This window comes from Aquarana catesbeiana, linkage group LG05, assembly GCF_042186555.1.
Source record: "Aquarana catesbeiana isolate 2022-GZ linkage group LG05, ASM4218655v1, whole genome shotgun sequence".
NCBI lineage: Eukaryota > Metazoa > Chordata > Amphibia > Anura > Ranidae > Aquarana > Aquarana catesbeiana.
This window is the reverse complement of record NC_133328.1, coordinates 409887545-409910636: the sequence shown is the minus strand read 5'-3', so window position 1 is coordinate 409910636 and position 23092 is coordinate 409887545. Positions and strand designations below refer to the sequence as shown.

The 23092-nt window shown below is 41.8% G+C and overlaps 2 protein-coding genes across 4 annotated transcripts in view; one reads left to right on the top strand and one right to left on the bottom strand.

Annotated features, from left to right (window-relative positions):
* Positions 1 to 9637, bottom strand: part of MRS2 (magnesium transporter MRS2) — a 42544-nt gene extending 32907 nt beyond the window's left edge. The window contains exons 1-2 of the mRNA XM_073631154.1: positions 9313 to 9637; positions 1929 to 1996 (exon numbers count right to left, since the gene is read on the bottom strand). Coding sequence (XP_073487255.1) covers positions 1929 to 1996; positions 9313 to 9493 — 249 coding nt within the window. The 5' untranslated portion in view covers positions 9494 to 9637. The remainder of the gene's footprint in view (positions 1 to 1928; positions 1997 to 9312) is intronic.
* A 5629-nt stretch (positions 9638 to 15266) lies between these two features.
* DCDC2 (doublecortin domain containing 2) overlaps positions 15267 to 23092 on the top strand; it is a 266831-nt gene continuing 259005 nt past the window's right edge. For 2 of the 3 annotated variants that reach the window (XM_073631151.1, XM_073631149.1), the window contains exons 1-2: positions 15267 to 15416; positions 16008 to 16356. In XM_073631151.1, the coding sequence (XP_073487252.1) occupies positions 16043 to 16356 (314 nt within the window). In that variant the 5' untranslated portion in view covers positions 15267 to 15416; positions 16008 to 16042. Of the gene's footprint in view, positions 15417 to 15568; positions 15682 to 16007; positions 16357 to 23092 lie in introns of those variants that run through there. The other variant, XM_073631150.1, reaches the window with a different exon arrangement.

The following is a 23092-nucleotide window of genomic DNA, read 5'->3' as shown; positions in this document are numbered from 1 at the left end:
ATGACTTGGAGCTTGTTGGACGTGAAGCCATTTAGTGTCTGTCTGTGAGATCCCGGGCTGGGGTTACAGCCGCCTGCTCATTGTGGTCCCCTGTAACCAGGGACCAACTACCTCTGGTAAGCAGCAGCATTTTCTTCAAGGTGGAGGTCCCATCTACGCACCATTTGTTCACTACAACAAGAACTTTTTATCACTTATCACCTTTGGGGATAATTTTTGGAATTATATAATTTTAACATTTTTTTCTTCATATATTTTTTCTATACATGGTTTATCCTAAGTGTTCCAATACATGTCACTCTGTTGTGGACTTACTGGATGAGCATTGTTCTTATCACATTTGTGTGTGTGTGTGCTTGACCCTTAGATGTATTATAACACCATTTGGGTCCTTTTATTATCAATGTAATTAACTTTTGGCACTCATTTCTGTTTTTCATAGAATTTATAAGCGCGACTTTTCCCCTAATATTCTTTTTACAAAACAGATTACGTGTTTTTACAACGACTAACTAGGGCTTATTTTTGGGGTAGGGCTTATATTGCAGCCATCCCCAAAAATAACGCTAGGTCTTATTTTCAGAGTAGAGCTTATTTTCGGGAAAACAGTGTATTTGATTCCCAAGCAAAACATGACTTGGTACAAGCACAGAGGTAGGACTTTTCTTTTAGTTGGTTACCAGGTTTCTCAGGAGGGATTTTAGTCCACTCTTCTTTATAGATCTTCTCTAAATACTTAAGGTTTCTTGGCTGTCGCTTGGCAAATCAAAGTTTTAGCACCCTCCTTAAATTTTCCATAGGATTAAGGTATGAAGACTGGCTAGGCCACCCCACAAACTTAATGGGCTTCTCCTTGAGCCACTGCTTTGTTGCCTTGGCGGGATGTTTTGGTCTCATCTGACCACTGCAATTTTTCCCAATCCTTCTCTGAATCATTTATGTTCATTGGCAAACTGTACATGTGCCTTCTTGAGGAGGGGGACCTTGAGGGCATTGCAGGATTTCAATCCATGGCAGGGTGTTGTGTTACCAATGGTTTGTTCGGTGACTGTGGTGCCATCTGCCTTGAGATCATTCACAAGCTCCTACCGTGCAGATCTGAGCTTTTCTCATGATCATCCTTACCCGAGGCGAAATCTTGCATGAAGCTCCAGATCATGGGCAATTGATGGTTATTTTGTATTTTTTCCATTTGCGAATAATTGTTCCAACAGTTGTCTCCGTCTCACCAAGCTTCTTGCTTATGGTCTTGTAGCCCATTCCAGTCTTGTGCAGGTCTACAATCTTGTCCCTGATGTCCTTTGACAGCTCTTTGGTCTCACCCATGATGGTGGGTTTAAATGGAAGAAAGAGATTCTGTGGACACGTCTTTTGTACACATAACTACTTGTCGTTAGGACCACCTTCCTAAATTGACAGAACTAATCTGTGTACCACATGAGCACATACTGTAGTTCCACATAATGCACGCATAAAGTCTGTGGGAGCCAGAATTATTGTTGGTTGGTAGGGGATGAAATACTTATTTTACACACTGAACTGCAACTCACATTATAACCTTTGTATCATGTGTTTTTTCTGGATTTTTCGTTGATATTCTGTCTCTATCATTTAAAATACACCTATGATAAAAAATATAGACCTTTAATTTCTTTGTAACTGGACAAGCTTACAAAATCTGGAGGGGATCAAATAATTACTTTTCCCCACTGTGGAAAGCAATTACTTTTTGTATCACATTGTGGAGACCTGTGCATTTCAAGTGCAGAAAAATGCAGGTCCGCACATGGAGAGAATGATCCCTTTCCACACTGTATATCAGAGGTTACAGTGCATAAGGCCTGCATACTGAGCCTTTATTAGCACTGTCATGTTTTGCTGTGATCAGCTGATGGTTACAGTGGCTCTAAGAAGAAGTTTTAGCTTACCACAGAAAATACTGGTGCAACACTGGCTAATGTGGCGTGAGGTGTCTCGGAGTGTGTATACCGACAACCTGTAAATGAAAAAGAGAGTGACATTAGTCATGACATGTGGAATGTTTCCAGTTCGTTTTATGTAGCAGAAACAAGAAGGGTCCTGGACTGCTGCACTCTGTAGAAAAGGCATCTTTATTGTGAAAAATAAGATAAAATCCAACATACAGTCAAATCAAATGTGGACGAAACAGGGATCGATGGCTAACGCGTTTCACATCATTTGATGCTTACTCATAGCTTTGAGTTCAAAGGTTCAAAGCAGGTTCAAAACAGAAAAAACAGCTTTTAGACTGAACAGAAACATTCAACAAGATAGATGTTAAAACACATGTTTGCAGTAGCTTGAAGGTATGACATATCCATACCCAAAACAATAGCTGACTGACCAAAACACAAGGAGAACATAAACATTGAGGGAGCTTATCATCCAAGGATGTTTTAGGGCCCTTTTACACCTGTACATGCACCGGTTATGGTAGGTGCGAACGGGTCTTAAAGCGGAGTTCTGCCTAAAAAAATAAAAGCGGTCAGCCAGACATGACGTAGATCGCTGAGCATACTGGGGCGATCTGTCGCCGGAAGTGGGAGCAAATACCTGGATTAGACCGGTATCTGCTCCCCCTTGAAAGGTGCCAAATGTGACCCTGGAGGGGGGGGGGGTGGAATTCGGACAGCGGAAGTTCCATTATTGGGTGGAACTCTGCTTTAATGGCCTTCGCAACCTCAAAAGAAGAATGTAAAATACTTACCTCCCCGGCTGTCCTTGCTACTGAAAGCTGCTCTCTACACGAGGAATAGTTGGTTGAACTCTGAACTCTGAGCTGAATGGTTCCTCAGCTGACCGCCACATCACTTGCTTGTGCTAGACTAGAAAATGTCAATATCGAAATGCAGGACAATAGACCCACAAAGGGTATCAACAAAGGGAAATAAGTAATTTATTAGTGGAATAATTGCTGCATTTTCCTGGGTGCCAAATCAACAGTGCCATAACACATGGTCTAATTGTTATTGCTCCAGCTGGATGGGCAGCACTGCAGGAGGAAGGAGGAGGATGTGTATGGACAGACAGCGAGGAGCAGAACTTCAGAAGAAGAAAGGTTGATGTGTATGAATGTGCATTTATTGAAATAGCGCTGCTACCCCAAAACAGCCCTTAAGAATAAACAGGATGAGATAGAGACTCATGTGCTCGGATGGCCCCAGTACTCAGTAGAGATGGGCTCGGGCGTGTTCGAAACCCCACGTGCCCGATCCCGCCAGGAAGATGAGACTGCACGATCTGTGCAGCTGCAGATCGGGAAACGTCTCACTGCCTGTGATTAAAACAAGCATCAAGCATGGAGCAGATCGTATAAAACCGTTCCAAACGACCAGAACTGGGTCGTTTGGACCTGATGATGCCAGGTCCGTGATGATGCCCTGTGGGAGGGCGAAACATTGACGCTATTTCCGGGATTTCTGACGTCAGTTCCAGTCATTTGGAGCGCACGCCTGAAACGGCGGTTTTATACGATCTGCTCCATGCTTGATACTTGTTGTAATCCTATTTTTGTAAGTACCCATCTTTTGTTCAAATAAACCCTTTTTTGATGGTACTTCACTATCAGTTCGTTTTTTTACTTCTGGGTACCTGTATTGTTTGACTGAAACCCTTCACCAAGTAATTCTGGATCTGATGACCCGATCTCCATCTTAAAGACATCCATACCAAGCCTAAAGTGACCCACCAGACTGAAAAGCAGGGGGTCATGTGGATCTGGTGAGTGGGGACACATAAGGAGGTGTTGTGCACCTGAATTCTTTGAAGCACCTTTCTCTTCTGTACTTTGGATTGGAGCACCTTGAAGTCACCTGTTTTGAACTTTGTGTTGTTTTATTATTTATTTTTCATTCCACATTTATCGTTTGCGAGCTCTATAATAATTTTTTCATGTTTTCAAGTGATTAGCACTTTGTGTATAGCAGCTACAATCTTATTTCACTGATTTATTTCACCATTAGTGATATAATTAGGATATATTTTTTAATTTATACAGAAGATGGGCTGGGGTGTATACAGAAGACAGGCTGGGGTGTATACAGAAGACAGTGAAATGAAAGCTATTCCTGTGCTAACAAATTGGAAAAAATTGGAAAAAGAAAAGAAAAAAGGCAAAAGGTTTGAGAGCTGTAGTGGACCTATGCACACACCAGAAAAGGGCCAAGCATAAACCCAAAATAAACAGAAATAAAAAAAGGGGGGGGGGTGTTGCGCTCACCAGGGAAATTGCTATAGGTCCCTGAAGAAGTCACGTGATCGGTGACGTCACGCGTAGGGACGGAATAGGCTTGTTCATACTGTTGTAAGCATTGCGAGCTCGCTGCTCGTAGGAGAAAAGCTCTGACTTGTTACTGCTCAATATATCTGAGATGTGGAGGATGAGCTAGGACCCGCTCTGGTCCTGGACCCCAGCTAGGACTATAGCTATACTTATCCAGCTGCCATAAGGATCTTGTTAGCGCCAGCAAGCGAGGACATAGTGACGCGATTGAGACCCAGGACCCTGTGTTTAAGCGACTTATTATGCGGTTGACCTAGCACCGCTAGGTAAGGGGCCATTACCCACACTAGTGTATGCTGCACGAAGAGGACACAGAGTGTTTTGCATCCCATCACCCCACTGTTGTGTTCCGAGCATTGTTCCTTGTGCACTTGTTATGGACATTTTTTGCACATTATTTGCTGAACTACTGGCTAGATATCCATTACCTTTGTATACCAGCATTGTGATTGGGTCATTATAGTACCACCCTGACCACTTTCACCAGATTTTATATTTAGCATTTATTTTAAATCACTAGGATTGGGTCATTATATCACCATTCCTACTACCTTTCACTGGATTATTTATTTACTTATATACAACCTAATTTTAGTTCATGCTTTGTTATATTTGTCTGAATAATTATATTCAGGTCACCTGAGCACTAGCACTTTTAGTACATGTGTTTTGCACTATAGATTATAATATCATTTTGTTTTATATGTATCGGATGGTTTGTAGACATTTTTACGTTTTGTTCACATGAAGTTATTTTACACCACTCCCTTGGAACATCACAATACTACAACATTTTCACATCTCACAAGGTTTTTAGCAATCAACACTAACCTATGCGATTTCATCTCACAAGGTTTTTAGTAACCAACACTAACCCATGCGATTTTTCCCCATGCGATTTTATTTGAATTTTTCCATACGATTTTTATTATGGGCTACTAGCACATAGTAAGAGACCACACACAGAGACCTATAGCAATTTCCCTGGTGAGCGCAACACCCCCCCCCCCTTTTTTATACAGAAAACAGGCTGGGGTGTATACAGAGAGGCTAGGGTAGTACAGAGTTACCCCCCTCCCCCCATGTTCTTCACTCATCTGCTGCCTCCCCGGCCCAGGAGCTCGTGTGAGAAAGTTCCTCCCGACTCTACGATATGGGCAGAGCAAGGGAGGAGACTCTCGTCCTATATACGATCTGTCAATTTTCTGATCGTTAGTATGCTTCTTTTGACAAGCGATTACGAATTTTCGGCAGACAAAAACTGGATGTGCAGGCTTGAACATTTTTCTCTGATGTGACCACAATGTTCGATTTTCTTTTCATTAGTACGGTTTTCTGACAAAAAAAAAAAAAAAATCTGAAGAGCAAGACTAGGCATGCTCAGAAATGAAAGAACACATAAAAAACAAAAGGTGAAAAACCTTCCGTGATGCAGCAGCCTCCCTTTTACTTACCTGAACTAGGTCTTTCCAGTGACGGGGACAAGCACACCAGCTCCAGCAGGTGTCCTGATTGCATAGATTGATAGCAGCGCAGCCATTGGCTCCCACCTGCTGTCTATCAAATCCAATGATGCGGGAGCCGGGGCCGAGTCCTGGTCTCTGTGTCAATGGACGCAGCAGCAGGACACAGGAGCACGCCCGCACGACTGCCCCGAGGGAGTGTGGCTCTCCAACGGGGCACTCGAGAAGAGGAGGAGCCAGGAACACCGCTGAGGGACCACAGAAGGAGGAGGATCAGGGCCACTCTGTGCAAAACCACAGAGGAGGCAAGTATGACATGTTTGTGTTTTGTTTTTTAAACAAACCTTTACATATCCTTTAATATACTTGTATATGTACTATTTTTGAGACATTGTGGTGCCGGATTTTTTTCTCTTTGATGTGTATGGATGGACAGCAAAGTGCAACACTACAGGAGTGAGAGGAATATGTGTTTGGACAGACAGCGAGGAACCGCACTTCAGGAGAGAGAGGAGGATGTGTATGGACAGACAGCGAGGAAACGCACTACATGACAGAAAGGAGGATGTGTATGGATGGGCAAGAAAGAGCAGAAATGCAGGAGGGAGAGTGTATAGATGGAAAGCGAGGAACAGCACTACAGGAGAGAGAGGAGTATGTGTATGGATGGACAGCAAGGAGCAGCACTACAGGAGAGAAAGGAGGATGTGTATGGATGGACAGCAAGGAGCAGCACTACAGGAGATAAATGAGGATGTGTATGGATGGGCAACAAAGAGCAGCAATGCAGGAGGGAGAGGAGAATGTGTATGGATGAACAGTGAGGAACAGCACTACAAGAGAGAAAGGAGAATGTGTATGGATGGACAACAAAAAGCAGCAAAATGAAGGAGGGAGAGGAGGATGTGTATGCATGGACAACAAAAAGCAGCAATACAGAAGAGAGAGGAGGATGTTTATGGACGGAAAGTGAGGAGCACAATAAAGAAGGGAAAGAAGGATGTGTATTGATGGATGGATAGCAAGGAGCAGCAATACAGAAGAGAGAGGATGACATATATGGACAGCCAGCAAGTAGCAGCAATGCAGGAGGGAGAGGAGGTGTATGGATGGACAGGGAACCGCTATCAAACAACATTTTTTTATTTCATGAAGATATCCCCACCATACAACAAAACCAGAATTTGCCCATACAGGGGGTGCTGGAGAAACCAATGGATGGCACCATGAAAATGCAGAAGAAAATCTATCACCAGCACACTGTCTTCCTAAACAAAATCTGTCTTTCTAAGCATATGATCAGCATGAATTAATGGAATAGAAAGTCTTTTTGACCCTTTGTTGACTCAGGGGGCCTATCATTGAGGTGAGCGGCAAAGAGCGTCTTATGGTGGAGGTGACACTTCTGGCACAGATTTTCTATCTTCATTGATGCACATTGTCACTTTTTGGAATCCAGATTTCTGTATGAACTTTTGGGATGTACTAAACTGCCTAATTGGATGACGGGATGATTGGATTATTGGCTGTAATACTGAGAACTCTCACTAGATGTCAGTGTACTTTATACACATATATATGGTAATGACTCTATGGTAATGTTTTTCTCAAAATATGTTATTCTTTCCTGCAGTGCTTGATACAATGTTGCAAGAAGCAGTTGCTAATGTTTAATTGTTCACTTGCTAATGGAAAAATTACATTTGACCTGTTTTTGATGGGAATATGGGTAGAATTATTATTTCTCATGGGGTTTATGGGAGGAATATCATGTTAACACCTGACAATGAACATATTTAACCAATTACTGATAATATGCATATCATTTTTTTTCTACATGGATATTATGGGTGGAATATCGTAGTTAGGTTTAATATATTCCAATGCATGTTTTACTACAATATTCCACCCATAATTCCCATGTAGAAAAATAATGATATGCATATTCATATCAGAAATAGGTTTAATATATTCCAATGCATGTTTTACTACAATATTCCACCCATAATCCCCATGTAGAAAAATAATTATATGCATATTATCAGAAATGGGTTAAATAGGTTCCTATGTATGTTTAACTACAATATCCGCCTCATCATCCCCATGTAGAAAAATAATGATATTCATATTCTTATCAGAAATTAGTTAAATAGGTTCCTATGTATGTTTAACTACAATATTCCACCCAACATCCCCATGTAGAAAAATAATTATATGCATATTCTTATCAGTAATGGGTTAAATATGTTCATTGTCAGGTGTTAACATGATATTCCTCCCATAAACCCAATGAGAAATAATTATTCAACCCATATTCCCATCAAAAACAGGTCAAATGTAATTTTTCTATTACTTCTGTATAATCTATATATATCTATCCATCTATCTCTCTCTCTATCTATATATAAGCAAGTGAACAATTAAACATTAACAACTGCTTCTTGCAACATTGTATCAAGCACTGCAGGAAAGAATAACATATTTTGAGAAAAAACAGTCATTACCATATATATGTGTATAAAGTACACTAACATCTAGTGAGAGTTCTCAGTATTACAGCCAATAATCCAATCATTCCAAAAGTTCATACAGAAATCAGGATTCCAAAAAGTGACAATGTGCATCAATGAAGACTGAAAATCTGTGCCAGAAGTGTGACCTCCACCATAAGACGTTTTTTGCCGCTCACCTCAATGATAGGCCCCCTGAGTCAACAAAGGGTCAAAAAGACTTTCTATTCCATTAATTCACGCTGATCATATGCTTAGAAAGACAGATTTTGTTTAGGAAGACAGTGTGCTGGTGTTAGATTTCCTTCTGCATTTTCAAGGTGCCATCCATTGGTTGCTCCAGCACCCCCTGTATGGCAAATTCTGGTTTTGATGTGTGGTGGGGATATACCTTTTTATGATCTTTCCTTTGCAATAACTATATCTTTCATGTATTGATTTATTGGATGAGATGTATTAATTGTGATATTAAGCGCTGCACTATTCTTTGTAGTATGATCAGCATTAAGGATGAGCTCCGGCGAGTTCGCACACTCCACGTGCAGAGCCCGCCAGGAAGTCAGCGCTGCGCTAATCACAGGCAGTGAGACATTTCCTGATCTCTGCAGATGCACATTGGGACAATGTCTCACTGCCTGTGATTAGCGCAGCGCCGACTTCCTGGCGGGCTCTGCACGTGGAGTGTGCGAACACGCCGGAGCTCATCCTTATTTGTGCAGTGGTTGGGAACCTCTGAGGGTCCCTTCATTAGACAAAAGTGACACGATGAAGGAACCCTCAGAGGTTCTGAAACAATTCTGACATGCTGATTTCACTTTAACGAAAGTTCTCCAATAAGCCAATCTTTGGTAATCTCCCTACCAGTGTCTAAATCCTACTTAAAATCTGCATGTAAATCCACACTTTGGATTTGGAAACAGGTGTGAAGCAGTCCTAACAGGCAAGGTTACAACGATGATGTAGTGTGCCTGTGTCCCCAGGGCCAGGAATTGATGCTGGTGAAGTGTCCCCTGCCATTCAGTATAGTGGAGCTCACCATTATAGATGTGATCAGCTCTCCTCTCCTGTACACGGTGACACCTTGGATGAAGTCCTTGGCCAAGCAGGAAGTTCCTGGTGAAGTTGGTGGTGGAAGTCCTGCTCGGTCTCACTATACAGCTCACTTGTCTCCTGCAGCCGGCTGATACAAGCCTGACAAGTGCCCCGGCTACATCCATGAGGTACCGGGGACACTCACACGTGACTTCACAATGACCCTTCTACCACTCTGTACTCCTAACTTTACACCACCATGGGACTTAGATTCCACATGGGTTACACAACCGGAACCGCGCGCGCACACTTCACATCAGTCACTACATTCAGCCGCTAGAGCGCGCACTCCCCCTAGTGCCATCGGTCTCCCTGCAGGAGCCATTTTGGCGGAGTCCACCGAACAGTCTGTGTCGTGTCTGCTGTGCAATAATATAGATTGTAAAGTAAAAAAGTCCCCCCACTACAAATATAAGAGGGTGAATCTCCACCGGGGACATGGATAATGCGAACCTTTCTAAGCTACATTCAAAGCAAAAGAAAAAGTTTTGGCTATATTATTATTACTATTATTATACAGGATTTATATAGCGCCTACAGTTTGCGCAGCGCTTTACAAGATGAGGGCGGACAACTATAGATACACTTCCAATGCATGGATCACTATGAGAACGATAGCACTGCAGTTTACTAGTCTTTAGATGTGGTGGCTGCATTCGTTTTCTTTTATTCACACTTGTTATCCTTAACCACTTACTTACTGGGCACTTAAACCCCCCTCCTGTCCAGACCAATTTTCAGCTTTCAGCGCTGATGCACTTTGAATGACAATTGCGCGGTAATACAACGCTGTACCCAAATGAAATTTTTATCATTCTTTTCCCACAAATATAGCTTTCTTTTGGTGGTATTTGATCACCTCTGCATTTTTTATTTTTTGTTAAAAAAATTTTAAAAGGCCGAATTTAAAATTTTTTTTTTATATTTTGTTATAAAATTTTGCAAACAGGTAATTTTTCTCCTTCATTGATGTACGCTGATGAGGCGGCACTGATGGGCACCAATAGGTGGCAGTTATGGGTACTGATGGGTGGCAGTAATTGGCACTGATGGGTGGCAATAATGGGCACTGATCGGCACTGGTTGGTTATACTGATAGGCAGCACTGCTAGGTGGCACTGATTGGCACCACTGGTGGGTATTGATAGGTGGCACTTGTGGGCACTGACAGGTGGCACTGGCAGGGGGTACTGGTGAACACAGATGAGGCAGAATTGCCTCTTCTTCTTCGGGACCGATGTCCCCTGAACATAAGCCGGTGATCGGCTTTTTTTTTCTCCTCACGCTGACAGCGTGAAGAGGAAAAAAAACGATTACCAAGCTTTTGTTTACATCATGTGATCAGCTGTCATTGGTTGACAGCTGATCACGTGGTTAGGGGCCAGGATCGGCCCCTTACTCAGATCTGTGATCACCCGAGTCTCAGTGACTCAGTGATCACAGCACACACCGCTGGAAGGGAGGCAGGGAGCGTGCAATGGGGAGGACATCCTATGACGGCCTCTGGAAATTTAGGTCTGCACTGTGGCCGTCATTCAGCTATAGTGCGGACGCCAAGTTGTTAAACAGACCAAAAGAAGCACAGGACTCCTGTGCAAATTCCCACCGGAGCCGCAGCAGAGACATGAACTGCCACTGCTTAGGCCTGATGCACACCGTACGTTTTTGCAGCTGTTTCTAGGGGCGTTTGGCATTTTTTCCCCTGTCTCTAAACTCCCCTGCACGTTAGCCTATATGTCCGTGTACACATAGGTTTTAGCAGCATTTAGGGGCTTTTAGAGGCAGAAAAAACCCCACTGCCAGTGCGTCCAGGAGCAGCAGAGATTTTGCAGAAAAAAACGCTGTGCTTGTAAACGCGTCTAAACGCCTATGAATGTTAGGCGCTTTTAGCATTTTGAGCGTTAATTTGATTCAATGGCCAGAATAAATACTTATTCTGGCCAATGAAATGAAAGCACTTGACGCTTGTAAACGCACCTAAGCGCTTGTAAAAGCGTTGGACATTTTTACAAGCATCAGACCTTTTTTTCTGCCAAAGCGCTGCTGTCAGGAGGAAAGGCTTCTTAGTAGAGTTTGCAAAACCTCCCGTGTTCATAGTTCTTGTTCTTGCTATACTACCTAGTAAGTCGATCTCCTGGAAAGAGCATACAGATAAGACACCTGACCTGTATATTCGACTAACTAAATAGAAAAGCAATGATAGGGATGATAAACCTGGAGCACGCATCTCTTCTTTTTCTGTCCTGGCAGGTCATATACTTTATATATCTTTTATGTTTAATACAAAAAAAAAAAAAAATGTGAAAAATAGTTTAGCATTTCCTTGCTATCAGGTAAAATTATATTCTTTACATTTATTATATGAAGGCAGCAGGTGGCAAGTTCAATGCAATATCAGCAGCTTTCTACATGATCTTTCTATAGCTACTATTTGAAACAGCAAGGGAGATCAGATTACACACCTACTCTCTACCAGCAGAGATGGAACTGTCTGATGCACCCTGTGTTAAATGTTTAAAATAAATATTTTAGAACATTACTTATTCTTTTGTTTCTATACTTGCAACTTAAAAAAAATATATAAAATGGCTTTAGAATATTTTGTATGTGTGTGTGCTGTGATGGGTGGGAGTAGATCTTTGGGTTGGAAGGTGGGAAATTCTTCTTGTGTCTTGCTCGGTCTGACTTTGTCTGTAAAAACACTAGGAGAGGTTCTTTCAGTTGAATATTAACTGGAAGGAATGTGCACTTGCTCAGATTATTTGTGCTTTTTGGTTTTATTTGGCTTGAACAAATGGAAATTTCAGTGACACCATCAGATCTAAGTAGTCTGTGTTAAAATGAACCCGTGCCAGCAGGGCTGAACACCGATCAAATTTCACCCAGTATATGGCCACCTTAAACCTGTATTCCAGGTATGAATATTTTTGCAAAGTTACATTGAACCAGCTTGGACCAATGTAAGTATACAGTTATATAAAGTTGTTTAACCACTTAAATACCACGCCATAGCCGAAAGGCGGTCACATCACGACTCTGTTGTTCTTCGGACACAGCTTATCACAAGGGCCAATCACAGTGGCCAATCACAGTGGCCCTTTACCATGTGATCAGCTGTGTTCAATCACAGCTGATCACAAGTAAACAAGTAAACAAACTTGCTGGTTATCAGCATTCCTTTCATCACGTGCTGTCACAGTGTGAGGAAAGGAGAGCGGTAACCGGCAAGTCTGACAGGATACATTTACACTGATAATCAGGGCACTGATCATCAATGCCCTGATTATCAGTGCAGCCCCATCAGTTCCAATCAGTGCAGCTTATCACCTTATCAGTGCTGCCTATCAGTGCCCATCAGAGCTGTCTATCAGTGTCCATAAGTGGCACCTCATCAGTGCAGCCTCATCAGTGTCTCCTCATCAGTGCCTCCTCATCAGTGCCCATCAGTGCCGCCTCATCAGTGCCCATCAGTGCCGCCCCATCAGTGCAGCTTATCAGTGCCCATCAGTGCTTCCTCATCAGTGTCCATCAGTGCAGCCTCATCAGTGCCGCCTCATCGGTGCAGTTTATCAGTGCCCATCAGCGCTGCCTCATCAGTGCCCATCAGAGCAGCCTCATCAGTGCCCATCAGTACAGCCTCATCAGTGCCCATCAGTGCAGCTTCATCAGTGGCTATTAGTGCAGCATCATCAGTACACATAAGTGCAGCCACATCAGTGCAGCTTCATTAGTGCACATCAGTGCAGCCTCATCAGTTCCCATAAGTGCAGTCTCATCAATGCAGTCTCATCAGTGCCCATCAGTGCAGTCTCATCAATGCAGTCTCATCAGCGCACATCAATGAAGAAGAAAAATTACTTATATGCAACATTTTTTAACAGAAACTAAGAATTAAAAAAAAAAATTTTGCAAAATGTTCTGTTATTTTTTGTTTATTTAGCAAAAAAATTAAGGACCACCAAAATAAAGCTCTATCTGTCTAAAAGAAAATGATAAAAAATGTATTTGGGTACAGGGTTGCATGACCGTGCCATTGTCATTGAAAATGCGAAAGCAGAAAATTGGCCTGGGCAGGAAGGGGGTGAAAGTGCCTGGTATTGAAGTGGCTAAAGTAGAATTCTAAGTAAAGCCCAACCCATCTTTAAAAATGCTCCCTTCCTCTCCTAACACTTATACTAAATAAAGTTAGCATGTACAGCCAATGTGCTTCTATTCACTTTCTATGGGCTGCCTGCATGCAGCTTGGCTGTGAAAAAAAAACAAAAACAAATGGCTTTGCCTGTTGGGGACTGAGTGCCCATGTATAAAAATAAAATGTAAAGTAGCAGTGTACAATTAACGACAAATGCAAATAAAGCAAAAAAGAAAAATCACAAATGCAAAGAACACAGAATTTAATAAATAAACTTCCCCTATCTACACCTCACTTAAAATAAAAATAAACCTTTGGATAAAAATACTTTTCAAGCAAATTTGGCACAAAGCATATCTAAATCCAAGAACAAAAACTGATGTATTGCAGCTTACTGATCCTTAGATGGCTGCATTCATTTTTTTTTTCCACCCTTTTTTTTAACCTGCTAATCTTGCCAGTAATACACTTCCTGTCCCAGGGTAACAATCATACTCAGCAGCATTTTCATCCTATGACAGGGGATGTGTTAGGACTACTGTTTTAGAACTACATACCACCTCCATAATTGGGGAAGGTGTTTTGTAGTCCACAGAGATAAAAGAAAACAATGCTAACTCATAATAGTCCAGAGACAGAGAGCACAGAAAGTTACCAGCTCACAAGATTTCTAGCTGAATAAACAGCTACTTTAATTTTGGAACTTGCCAAGCATATATAATGAAAAACTTTCAATGGTATACTTAAAGCGGAGTTCCGCTTAAAAAAATAAAAGTCAGCAGCTACAAATACTGCAGCTGCTGACTTTTAATAATTGGACACGTACCTGTCCCAGGGTCCAGCAATGCGGGGGAACGAAGCCCTGCTTGTCTCCCCCTCCTCTCTGCGGCGCTGGCATTGTAAGTGTGGGCGCCCGGCTGTGGCTTCACAGCCGGGCACGCACTAAAAATAGGGTTTCTGCCCCCCCCCCCAAAAAAAAATGACATGGCAAATGTGACATGTCAGGGCGTCACCTTCCCTTAAAGTGGAAGTTCCATTTTTGGGTGAAACTCCACTTTAACAAGGGTGCAAAATAAGAGAACTTTATAGTTAGGGCTTACATTCACATTAAGCAGTTAAATCATCAATTTTGTGGCAATAATCATTTAGGTGAAATCGTTCTGCTCATCCCTACACCCAGGGAGGGAACGCTGCACATCTGTCTGCAAGCTGACATTGATTTAGCCCTGGTTCACACCAGTGCAGCTTTGAAATTGCGCTACTTCAGTGTGATTTCAAAGCCGCAGATCAGTGCGATTTCAAAGCCGCAGATCAGTGCGATTTGCACCTCCGTTTTTATTGCAGCTTGCGACTTAATTTAATAGAAGTCAATGCAAGTCACAATGAAATCCCCAAAAAGTAGCGCAGGAACCTTTTTCAAAGTTGTTGTGACTGAAATCGCAGCGGTTTGAACGGTTCCATTGGGTTCAACTTGTCATGCGATTTTGAACTGTCAAGTTGCATGACAGATCGTACCAGTGTGAACCAGGGCATAAACACCCTATTGCTATATAGTGGCAAAACCTTAATAGTAGTTTTCTTCTATTGCATGAATATACTGGAATTGATCAGTGTTTTATTTATGTTATTTGCAGCAACACTATGAGACTTTCCATGGCCATCCAAAATGTTTTTTTTTTTTCCTAGCACTGAGTTTGATGGTCTCCGGGTGAACAGATTACTGGAAAATCCTGCGATCAAAGCCCAGCAGCACAACACAAAAAAGCTGCCTGGGCACATGGCAAGAAGGGGTGTGTCAAGATGCACACCATGTGATCAGTGTCAAGGAAGTTACCATGGATACCAGATGAAGCTTCAGAAAACAGAAATGCTGCTGCAGGAGATTTAATCCTGACTGATCTGGAGACCAGGGGAAGGTATTTGTTATGATGGGTGTATGGAATGGTGGGGCAGGACGATGATCAGGGGGGTTGTGGAGGTGTGCAAGGCAGGGAATGAAGACTGGTCCTCCTGCATTATTCATGTAAGATGTCAGTGTGCACACAGCTAGCAGGTGTGGTCAGGAGGAGGAGGAGGAGGAGGAGGGCAGCGAGGGCAGAGCAGCAGGTGTCAGCGGTCCCTCTTGCAGCATTGCTCAGACCTCACATTGGCTTTGACAGCAGCACTTATTAGCACAGAGAGGTGTGTGGGCTGCGTAGAATCAGAAGGATTTCACTCTGATGGGCTGCTAAAATAGCTTTGATTGACATGAAAGAACACATGTAGGCACATACACATAGATATAACTATCTGAGATCTACAGATCAGTCATTGAATAGACTGTTAACATTCTTGGTATGTATTGTTAGGATTGAGTACGTACAGAGGGGCAGGTACACTGTAAGAGATAATTATATATCAGAAGACAATAGGAGACAGATACCAAAAGTCACAAACACTAGGTAGTTGCTAATACACTGCAAGGATCCATTTGTCCAAGTGACTGACTGTGGACTTCTAACTTTCAGGGAATCCACAGGAGAGCCAGCCAAGTGCGTGGAGTATGCAGCCGACTCTAGCTGCAGGGGGCGGGGGGCGATCCTTAGCCCCCCTGGCCCAACAACCTGCTGTCAAAGCAGTACACGTTTACAGAAATGGAGACCCCTATTATCGTGGCCGCCGAATGCTGATTCACGAGAAGAGGGTTGGCACCTTTGAGGTCTTCCTGAAGGATGTCACAGGTGGAGTGCAAGCCCCCTTTGGTGCAGTAAGGAACCTTTACACTCCAAGATATGGACACAGGGTTACGTCTCTGGAGGATCTTCAACCAGGAGAATGCTATGTGGCAGCAGGAAGGGAAAATTTTAAAAAGTTGGAGTAAGTGTAAAAATGTTATTATACCTTTTTTATTGCAAATGTACTAACTATACGGCATATTTAATGGTCACATGCGTTAAAAACCAAACTGTTCTCAATCCCAGTTTCCCATCATGTTCCCTATCCCAATTTCCCATAATGTCCCTGATCCCATTTTTCCATCATGCTCTTAATACAATTTCTCAACATGTGCCTGATCCAAATTTCCTATCATATCCCTGATCCCAATTTCCTATCATGTTCCTGATCCCATCATGCTCCCTATCCCAATTCCCATCATATCCCTATCCCAATTCCCATCATATCCCTGATCCTAATTTACAATCATGTTCCCTATCCCAATTTCCCATCATGTTCCCTATCCCATCACGTTCCCTATACCAATTTCCCATCATGTTCCTGACACAATTTCTCATTATATCCCTGATCCTAATTTCCAATCATGTTCCTGACATAATTTCTCTTCATATCCCTGATCCCAATTCCCTATCATGTTCCCTGATCCCAAATTCCTATCATGCTCCCTATCCCAATTCCCATTATATCCCTGATCCTAATTTACCATCATGTTCCTGATCCCAATTTCCCATCATGCTCCCTAGCCCAATTTCCCATCATATCCCTGATCCTAGTTTACCATCATGTTCCCTATCCCAATTTACCCTCATGTTCCCTATCCCATCACGTTACCTATCCCAATTTCCAAACGTGTTCCCAACACAATTTCTCTTCATAGCTCTGATCCCAATTCCCTATCATGTTCCCCGATCCCTATTCCCCTTCCTGTCCCTGATCCCAATTTTCCATAATGTTCCTGATCCTAATCATATTTCTGCGGTCAGGGTTAAGTTGATTCATGGTTTGCTCAACTCTAGTTGTAAGTTAATGTCCTCACAGGGAAACAATACAATTAATATAGACTTGCATAAGATTTCACAAAAAAAAGTTATAATGCAGTGCTAGCTCCCAGCCAGGAGGGTTTAGCTGCACTGAAAGTCACTTCTGATTCAACATGTTATTCCAAAAATGATGGAATATACATAATCAATTACGGGAAAACAAAAAGTATCCCAGTAACCATCTGTGGTAATTTACTGTATAGAGCAGCCGCTATCAACCAGGGTTCCTCCAGAGGTTGCTAGGAGTTCTTACTGACCTCCCATTTGATGGTGTATGGGCCAATGGATTTGGCAAAGTCAGCAGCATTACATCAATTACCTTTTTAGACCATAGTGACATTCTGACTAACACTGTAAGGCTGGGTTCACATTATTGTAAATTGGATGTGGGTTCCCCGCATCCAATTCTCAATAGCAGGAGATTTTGACTGGTTCTCTATGGAGCCGGTTCACATATCTCTGGTGCGAATTTGCACAGGAGCTCTGTGCGTCCTTTGGTCTGTTTCAGGTCCAAATTCAGCCAAAAATTTGGTCCGAAATCGGACCTGAAATGGTGAACGGGGACACACTGAACCCCTGCTGTGAGCCGCATGCGAAGATAGTGTGAACCCAGCCTAAAGGTTGCATTCTTCCTACTGACCACAAATGTTATCAGGGTATTTTTTGCCAATTTGCCATTGGTTTAGGTAAGAGTTCCCAAGGCCTGAAAATTATTTTAGGGGTTCCTCTCGGGTAAAAGGGTTGGGAAAGTCTAGTATAGAGGCCGAAATCCGATTTTGAAATGTCAGATCAACAAGTTAATTTAAAAGGCTAGCCTACCTTAAACATTCTATTTAGACTGTATTCAGCCAGCTAGATACTCATTTTACCTTGATGATAAATGTCATGGATCTGACAGATCAAAATCCTACTTTGTGTGGTTACTTTAATTGATTTGTTTTTAGCAGTTGATTTTAGGTAGCATTTGGACAGCAGTGGCATTCATCTTTTCTTCCTTATATATATATATATATGCAATATAAAATTTTAAATCCATCCATGGGCATTTTTGCATGTTTGTAAGTTCTGCCAGCCTTGGTTAGAAAATTGGCTATTGTTGTTGTGTAGGTATGCATTGTAATATAGTACAACAAAATAACACAAACTCTAAGATATTTTATAGTAATGTTTATGGACAGCACAACTTGTTTCCTACGTGACGCCGCAGGACAACAAAAAAGTGCTTTGTTATTGATTCCTTAATAGTTACGCCCCCGCCCCCCCCCCCCATCTCTTCTTCTTTTTATTGTGGAAATACATTACCATACCTTTTTTTTTTGTTTTGTTTTTTTTATTATTTTCAAATCTTTATTGGTATTTACTTTTTGTAGGTTTACATTTCTTGCACTACAAGTTGCAGTGCAACTTGAAAACTTCTAAAAATGTTCAGTCATTTTTACAATGTATGTAAAAAAAGTTTTAAGCCTCATACACACGATCGGATTTTCCGAGAGGAAAGGTGTGATGACAGGCGGTTGACGGAAAATCCGACCGTTTGTACAATTGTTGCCCAACTTTCCGCGGACAATTGTTGGATGGCAGGTTTTAAAATTCTCCGCGGACAAATGTCTGTTGTCGGATTTTCCGATCGTGTGTACACAAGTCTGTCATACAAAAGTCCAAAGTACAAAGACAAATGCTCAGGAAGCAAGGATGAGCCAGAAGCGGTCGGTCTTGTAAACTAGCGTTCGTAATGGAGAATTAACATTCATGACATGGCAAATTATGAAATCTCGAAATGCAGCGCACATTCTCTTCTTCTTTAATGGGATAATAATGAAGCTGTTTTGCTGGTGATACTGATGGAGTTATTGCAAACAAATTTTCAAAGGCTTTTTTTTTAGTGATATCAAGATATTGTTATAGTTTTTTTTTATTATTTGGGCAAGTTACCACAACACCATTATCCCGTAGTTTTTAAGATCAAAGATACAACTATGTTGGTGTCCCTTGTCAATTTTACATTGTATTTTTTAAAATGTAACTGCCTACTCCCAAAATGTCATTTGAAGTAAAACACATAGACAAGTATTATTCTACACTATTTTTTTATTGTGCATTAAAAAAAGAAAATAAATAAAATTAGACATGCTATCTGCCAATAGAACTTAATCAAAAAGTGCATTCTATGCATCCAAATATATAGAAATATACCAAATCAAATCATTATTCAACCAAAAAAATAATTTCAAAGCAATAACGCCAAGGCCAATAATAAATAACAAGTTATCTCCTCCGATTTCGCAAAATGGCTGGTTGATGAACGGCCGCTCAGAAACGAACTGAAAAGCGCAAAATGAAAATTGCGAATCAACACTCACTACTAACACAAAATCAGAAAAAGCAGCCCAAAGGGTGGCGCTAAAAAGCTGAAAAAACACGTAGTTTGTCACTACATTCATGTTTGTTGGCCAACAAATGTGTGGCCGTGTGTATGCAAGTTTGACCAACGCCCTTCGGACAAAATTCCACGGTTTTGTTGGCCAACAATCTGATCGTGTGCACGAGGCTTTACTTCGGTCTTGTTCACATCTAGACGTTTTTGGGCATTTTTCTGCTCTAAGCCTCAGCTCTACGCCCTACAAGACAAATCCCTTTCATTTCAATGGCCCCTGTTCACATCTGAGCGTTCTGTCGCCTAAAGCAAAACACCCGTTGCCAAAAAAGTACATGAGCTTCTTTTTTTTGGCAGATTACAGGCGTTTTAATTCTGATACATTGGTGACCTTTTGACCTTCAAAACGCCTGTACAAAAACGCTGCAAAAACGCCTGAAAAAAAAAGAACACCTGTAAAATAGCAACGCCTAGATGTGGACGGAGCCTTAGGAAAAGTAACTGGAGTGTGAAAGTGACATTTTCTGTGAATCTGAAATCCTATCAACTTTTTCAGTGATGGTGGTGGCCTAGGATTTTGTGTTTTGATCATTTGTACTGAACACACTGTACAGATTTTGAAAGTGTCAAAATGCCTGTCATTGGGTAAAAAGGTAAATATCGGTTGGTTTTTAAAAAGGAAAAAAAATATTTTGGATGCTTCTGACTTCTTCTAGGTTGTAACATTGGGTCAAATTTAGAAAAAAATATATAAAAATGGTGAAGCCCCTGTTCACAACGGTGCGACTTGTCATGCGACTTGACAGTTGAAAGTCGCACGACAAGTCGTACCCTATTTGTGCAACCGTTCAAAATGGTGCGCCTCCGACTTGCACCGATTTCGAAAAAGGTTCCTGCACTATTTTTGGCAATTTCATGTGTGACTTGCTTAGACATCTGTGCATGAAGTGGCACAGATGTTGGAAAGCCGCACATGAAAACGCACTGACCGGTGGCTTTGAAATCGCGTTGAAGTAGTGCGAGTTCAAAGCTGCATTCAGTGTGAATTGGGGTTCAATGAACTATTGTGTTCAAATTAGTCAAAATAACAACTTTCACCTTCCCACCTATCGTTATTCTTTGCAGCATAACAAAAGGGCCTTAGGAAAACACTGCTCTTGTGTGTTGTGTGCAATTCTGGTCACAAGGACCAGAGACATTTTGTAATATTGTAGAGTAATATGAAGAATACTAAGGACTTGGCTACACATGCAATTTTTAATGATGTGCTGAGCAGTCAAAAGTCTCCCATTATTGGCTGCTGTATCACCTCTGGTCCATCACTTACACTTTGACAATAACGCTGGACCCCTTTCCAACATGCTGAACATTAGCATGCATGATTATAGTGGCATGATCAAAAATTGTATATGTGATTTTACTATCATATCTTAACTGTTCACATTTCTCTGTGTTATAACACTTTTGTGGAGTTGTATGTGTTTGAGGGTTTGTAATGTTTCCTTAGAAGATGTAATATATTGCAATTTACCAATCCTTAAAACATGGTGGCTGCATTTGTTTTCTTTTTTTTTTAAGCTTTTTTCCTTTATGTACACCTGGTGATCTGGCCAGTAAGTCTGTTATTTTTTAACTTTCTTTAACAAACCAAACTGTCCAATAAAAGTGTCAGTTGGAAGGTTGAGACAAACTATTCAGCACTGACAATGGTCAGCTTTTATTAATTTATGTAAAAACCTTTATTCTAAGGGAAAATGCATCTGTTGCTGTAAATACCTAAAAAGTGTTTGCAGCAATTTGGTTTTGTTAGGCAAGTTCATTTTAAATCTGTGGACATAAGCTCCTTAGGTTCGGTGCACATATATGCAAATCAGATGAGTTTTTAATCGCATCTGATTCGCATTACATCGGACCGGCTGTGAGACCCCTCTCACACTGGGGCTGCCCGTGCATTAGCACTAAAGAGCTGCCCATTTAGCTTTAGCGCTGTCTAACCACTTGATGCTCGCCATATAGCAAAATGACGGCTGCAAAGTGGTTTCGATATCCTGACCGGATGTCATATGACGTCACCAGGATTTCAAACCGATGCGCGCCACCTATCAGTGCTCATCTGTGCCGCCTATCAGTGCCCATCTGTGCTGCCTACCAGTGCCCATCTGTAACGCCTATCAGTGCCCATGCGTGCTGCCTATCAGTGCCCATCCGTGCCGCCTTTCAGTGCCCATCAGTGCCACCTATGTGTACTCAACAGTGCTGCATATCAGTGCCACCTATCAGTGCCGCCTATCGGTGCTCCATCAGTGCCGCAAATTAGTGCCCATCACCAGTGCCACCTCATCAGTGCCACCTCATTGGTGCCACCTCATCGGTGCCGCCTTATCAGTGCCTGCCAGTGCAGCCCCATCAGTGCCCATCAGTGAAGGAGAAAACGTACTTATTTACAAAGTTTTGTAACAGAAACAAAACAAAAAAAACATTTTTTTTCAAAGTTTTCGGTCTTTTTTTTATTTGTTTATCAGAAAATAAAAATCCCAGAGGTGATCAAATATCACCAAAAGAAAGCTCTATTTGTGGGAACAAAATGATAAAAATTTAGTTTGGGTACAGTGTAGCATGACCGCACGATTGTCATTCAAAGTGCAACAGCACTGAAAGCTGAAAATTGGTCTGGGCAGCAAGGTGTCTAAGTGCCCTGTATTGAAGTGGTTAAGCGGTGCTTTTTCAAACGCTAGCGGGCGCTTTTAAGCCCCGCTAGCAGCCGAAGAAGTAGTTAAAAACGTGTTGTGGCGCTTCTGAATCGCTTTTCAGGCACTTTGTAAGCGCTGCCCATTCATTGCAATGTATACACTGCTCCCAAGCCAACCCGATGATGCTGTTTGCAGGACTTTTTCTAAAGTCCCGCAAGCGTACCACCCCAGTGTGAAAGCAAGCAATATATTACATGTTTGTTTTTATGTTTAAAGCAAACATATTGTGAATGCTTATGGTAACTTATTGTACTTCCCCATGTTATCTTATAGGCAAAACTGCTTGGAAAACTCTTTAATATTTACCTGGCACCTGCTCTGGACCCCCTTTGCCGGCTGATACGGTGAATGCTGACATTGTATGGTCTCTCCGTTTTGGTAAAGCTACTGATTGTCTGGCTTTGTCTGAACATCACACTTTGACAGATACAAACACTGCAAAAGAGAGTCTAGAGCAGATAGACATCCATTGTTAGCAGTTTAGGCCATAAGGTAGTGGAGGGGAGGGGATGGGGGAATGAGAAGAGAACTAGTATTACTTGATAGCTTCAGTTTGGGAAGTGGTTCTTTTGTTTCTGGTGCTCTTATTTTCTATTGATTAATTGTACCTATAGGTAAGTCTATAATAAGGCTTATCTATCGGTACCGTAAATAAGAGATACTGTATTTACTGGTGTATAACATGCACTTTTTCACCCTGAAAATCGGGTGCA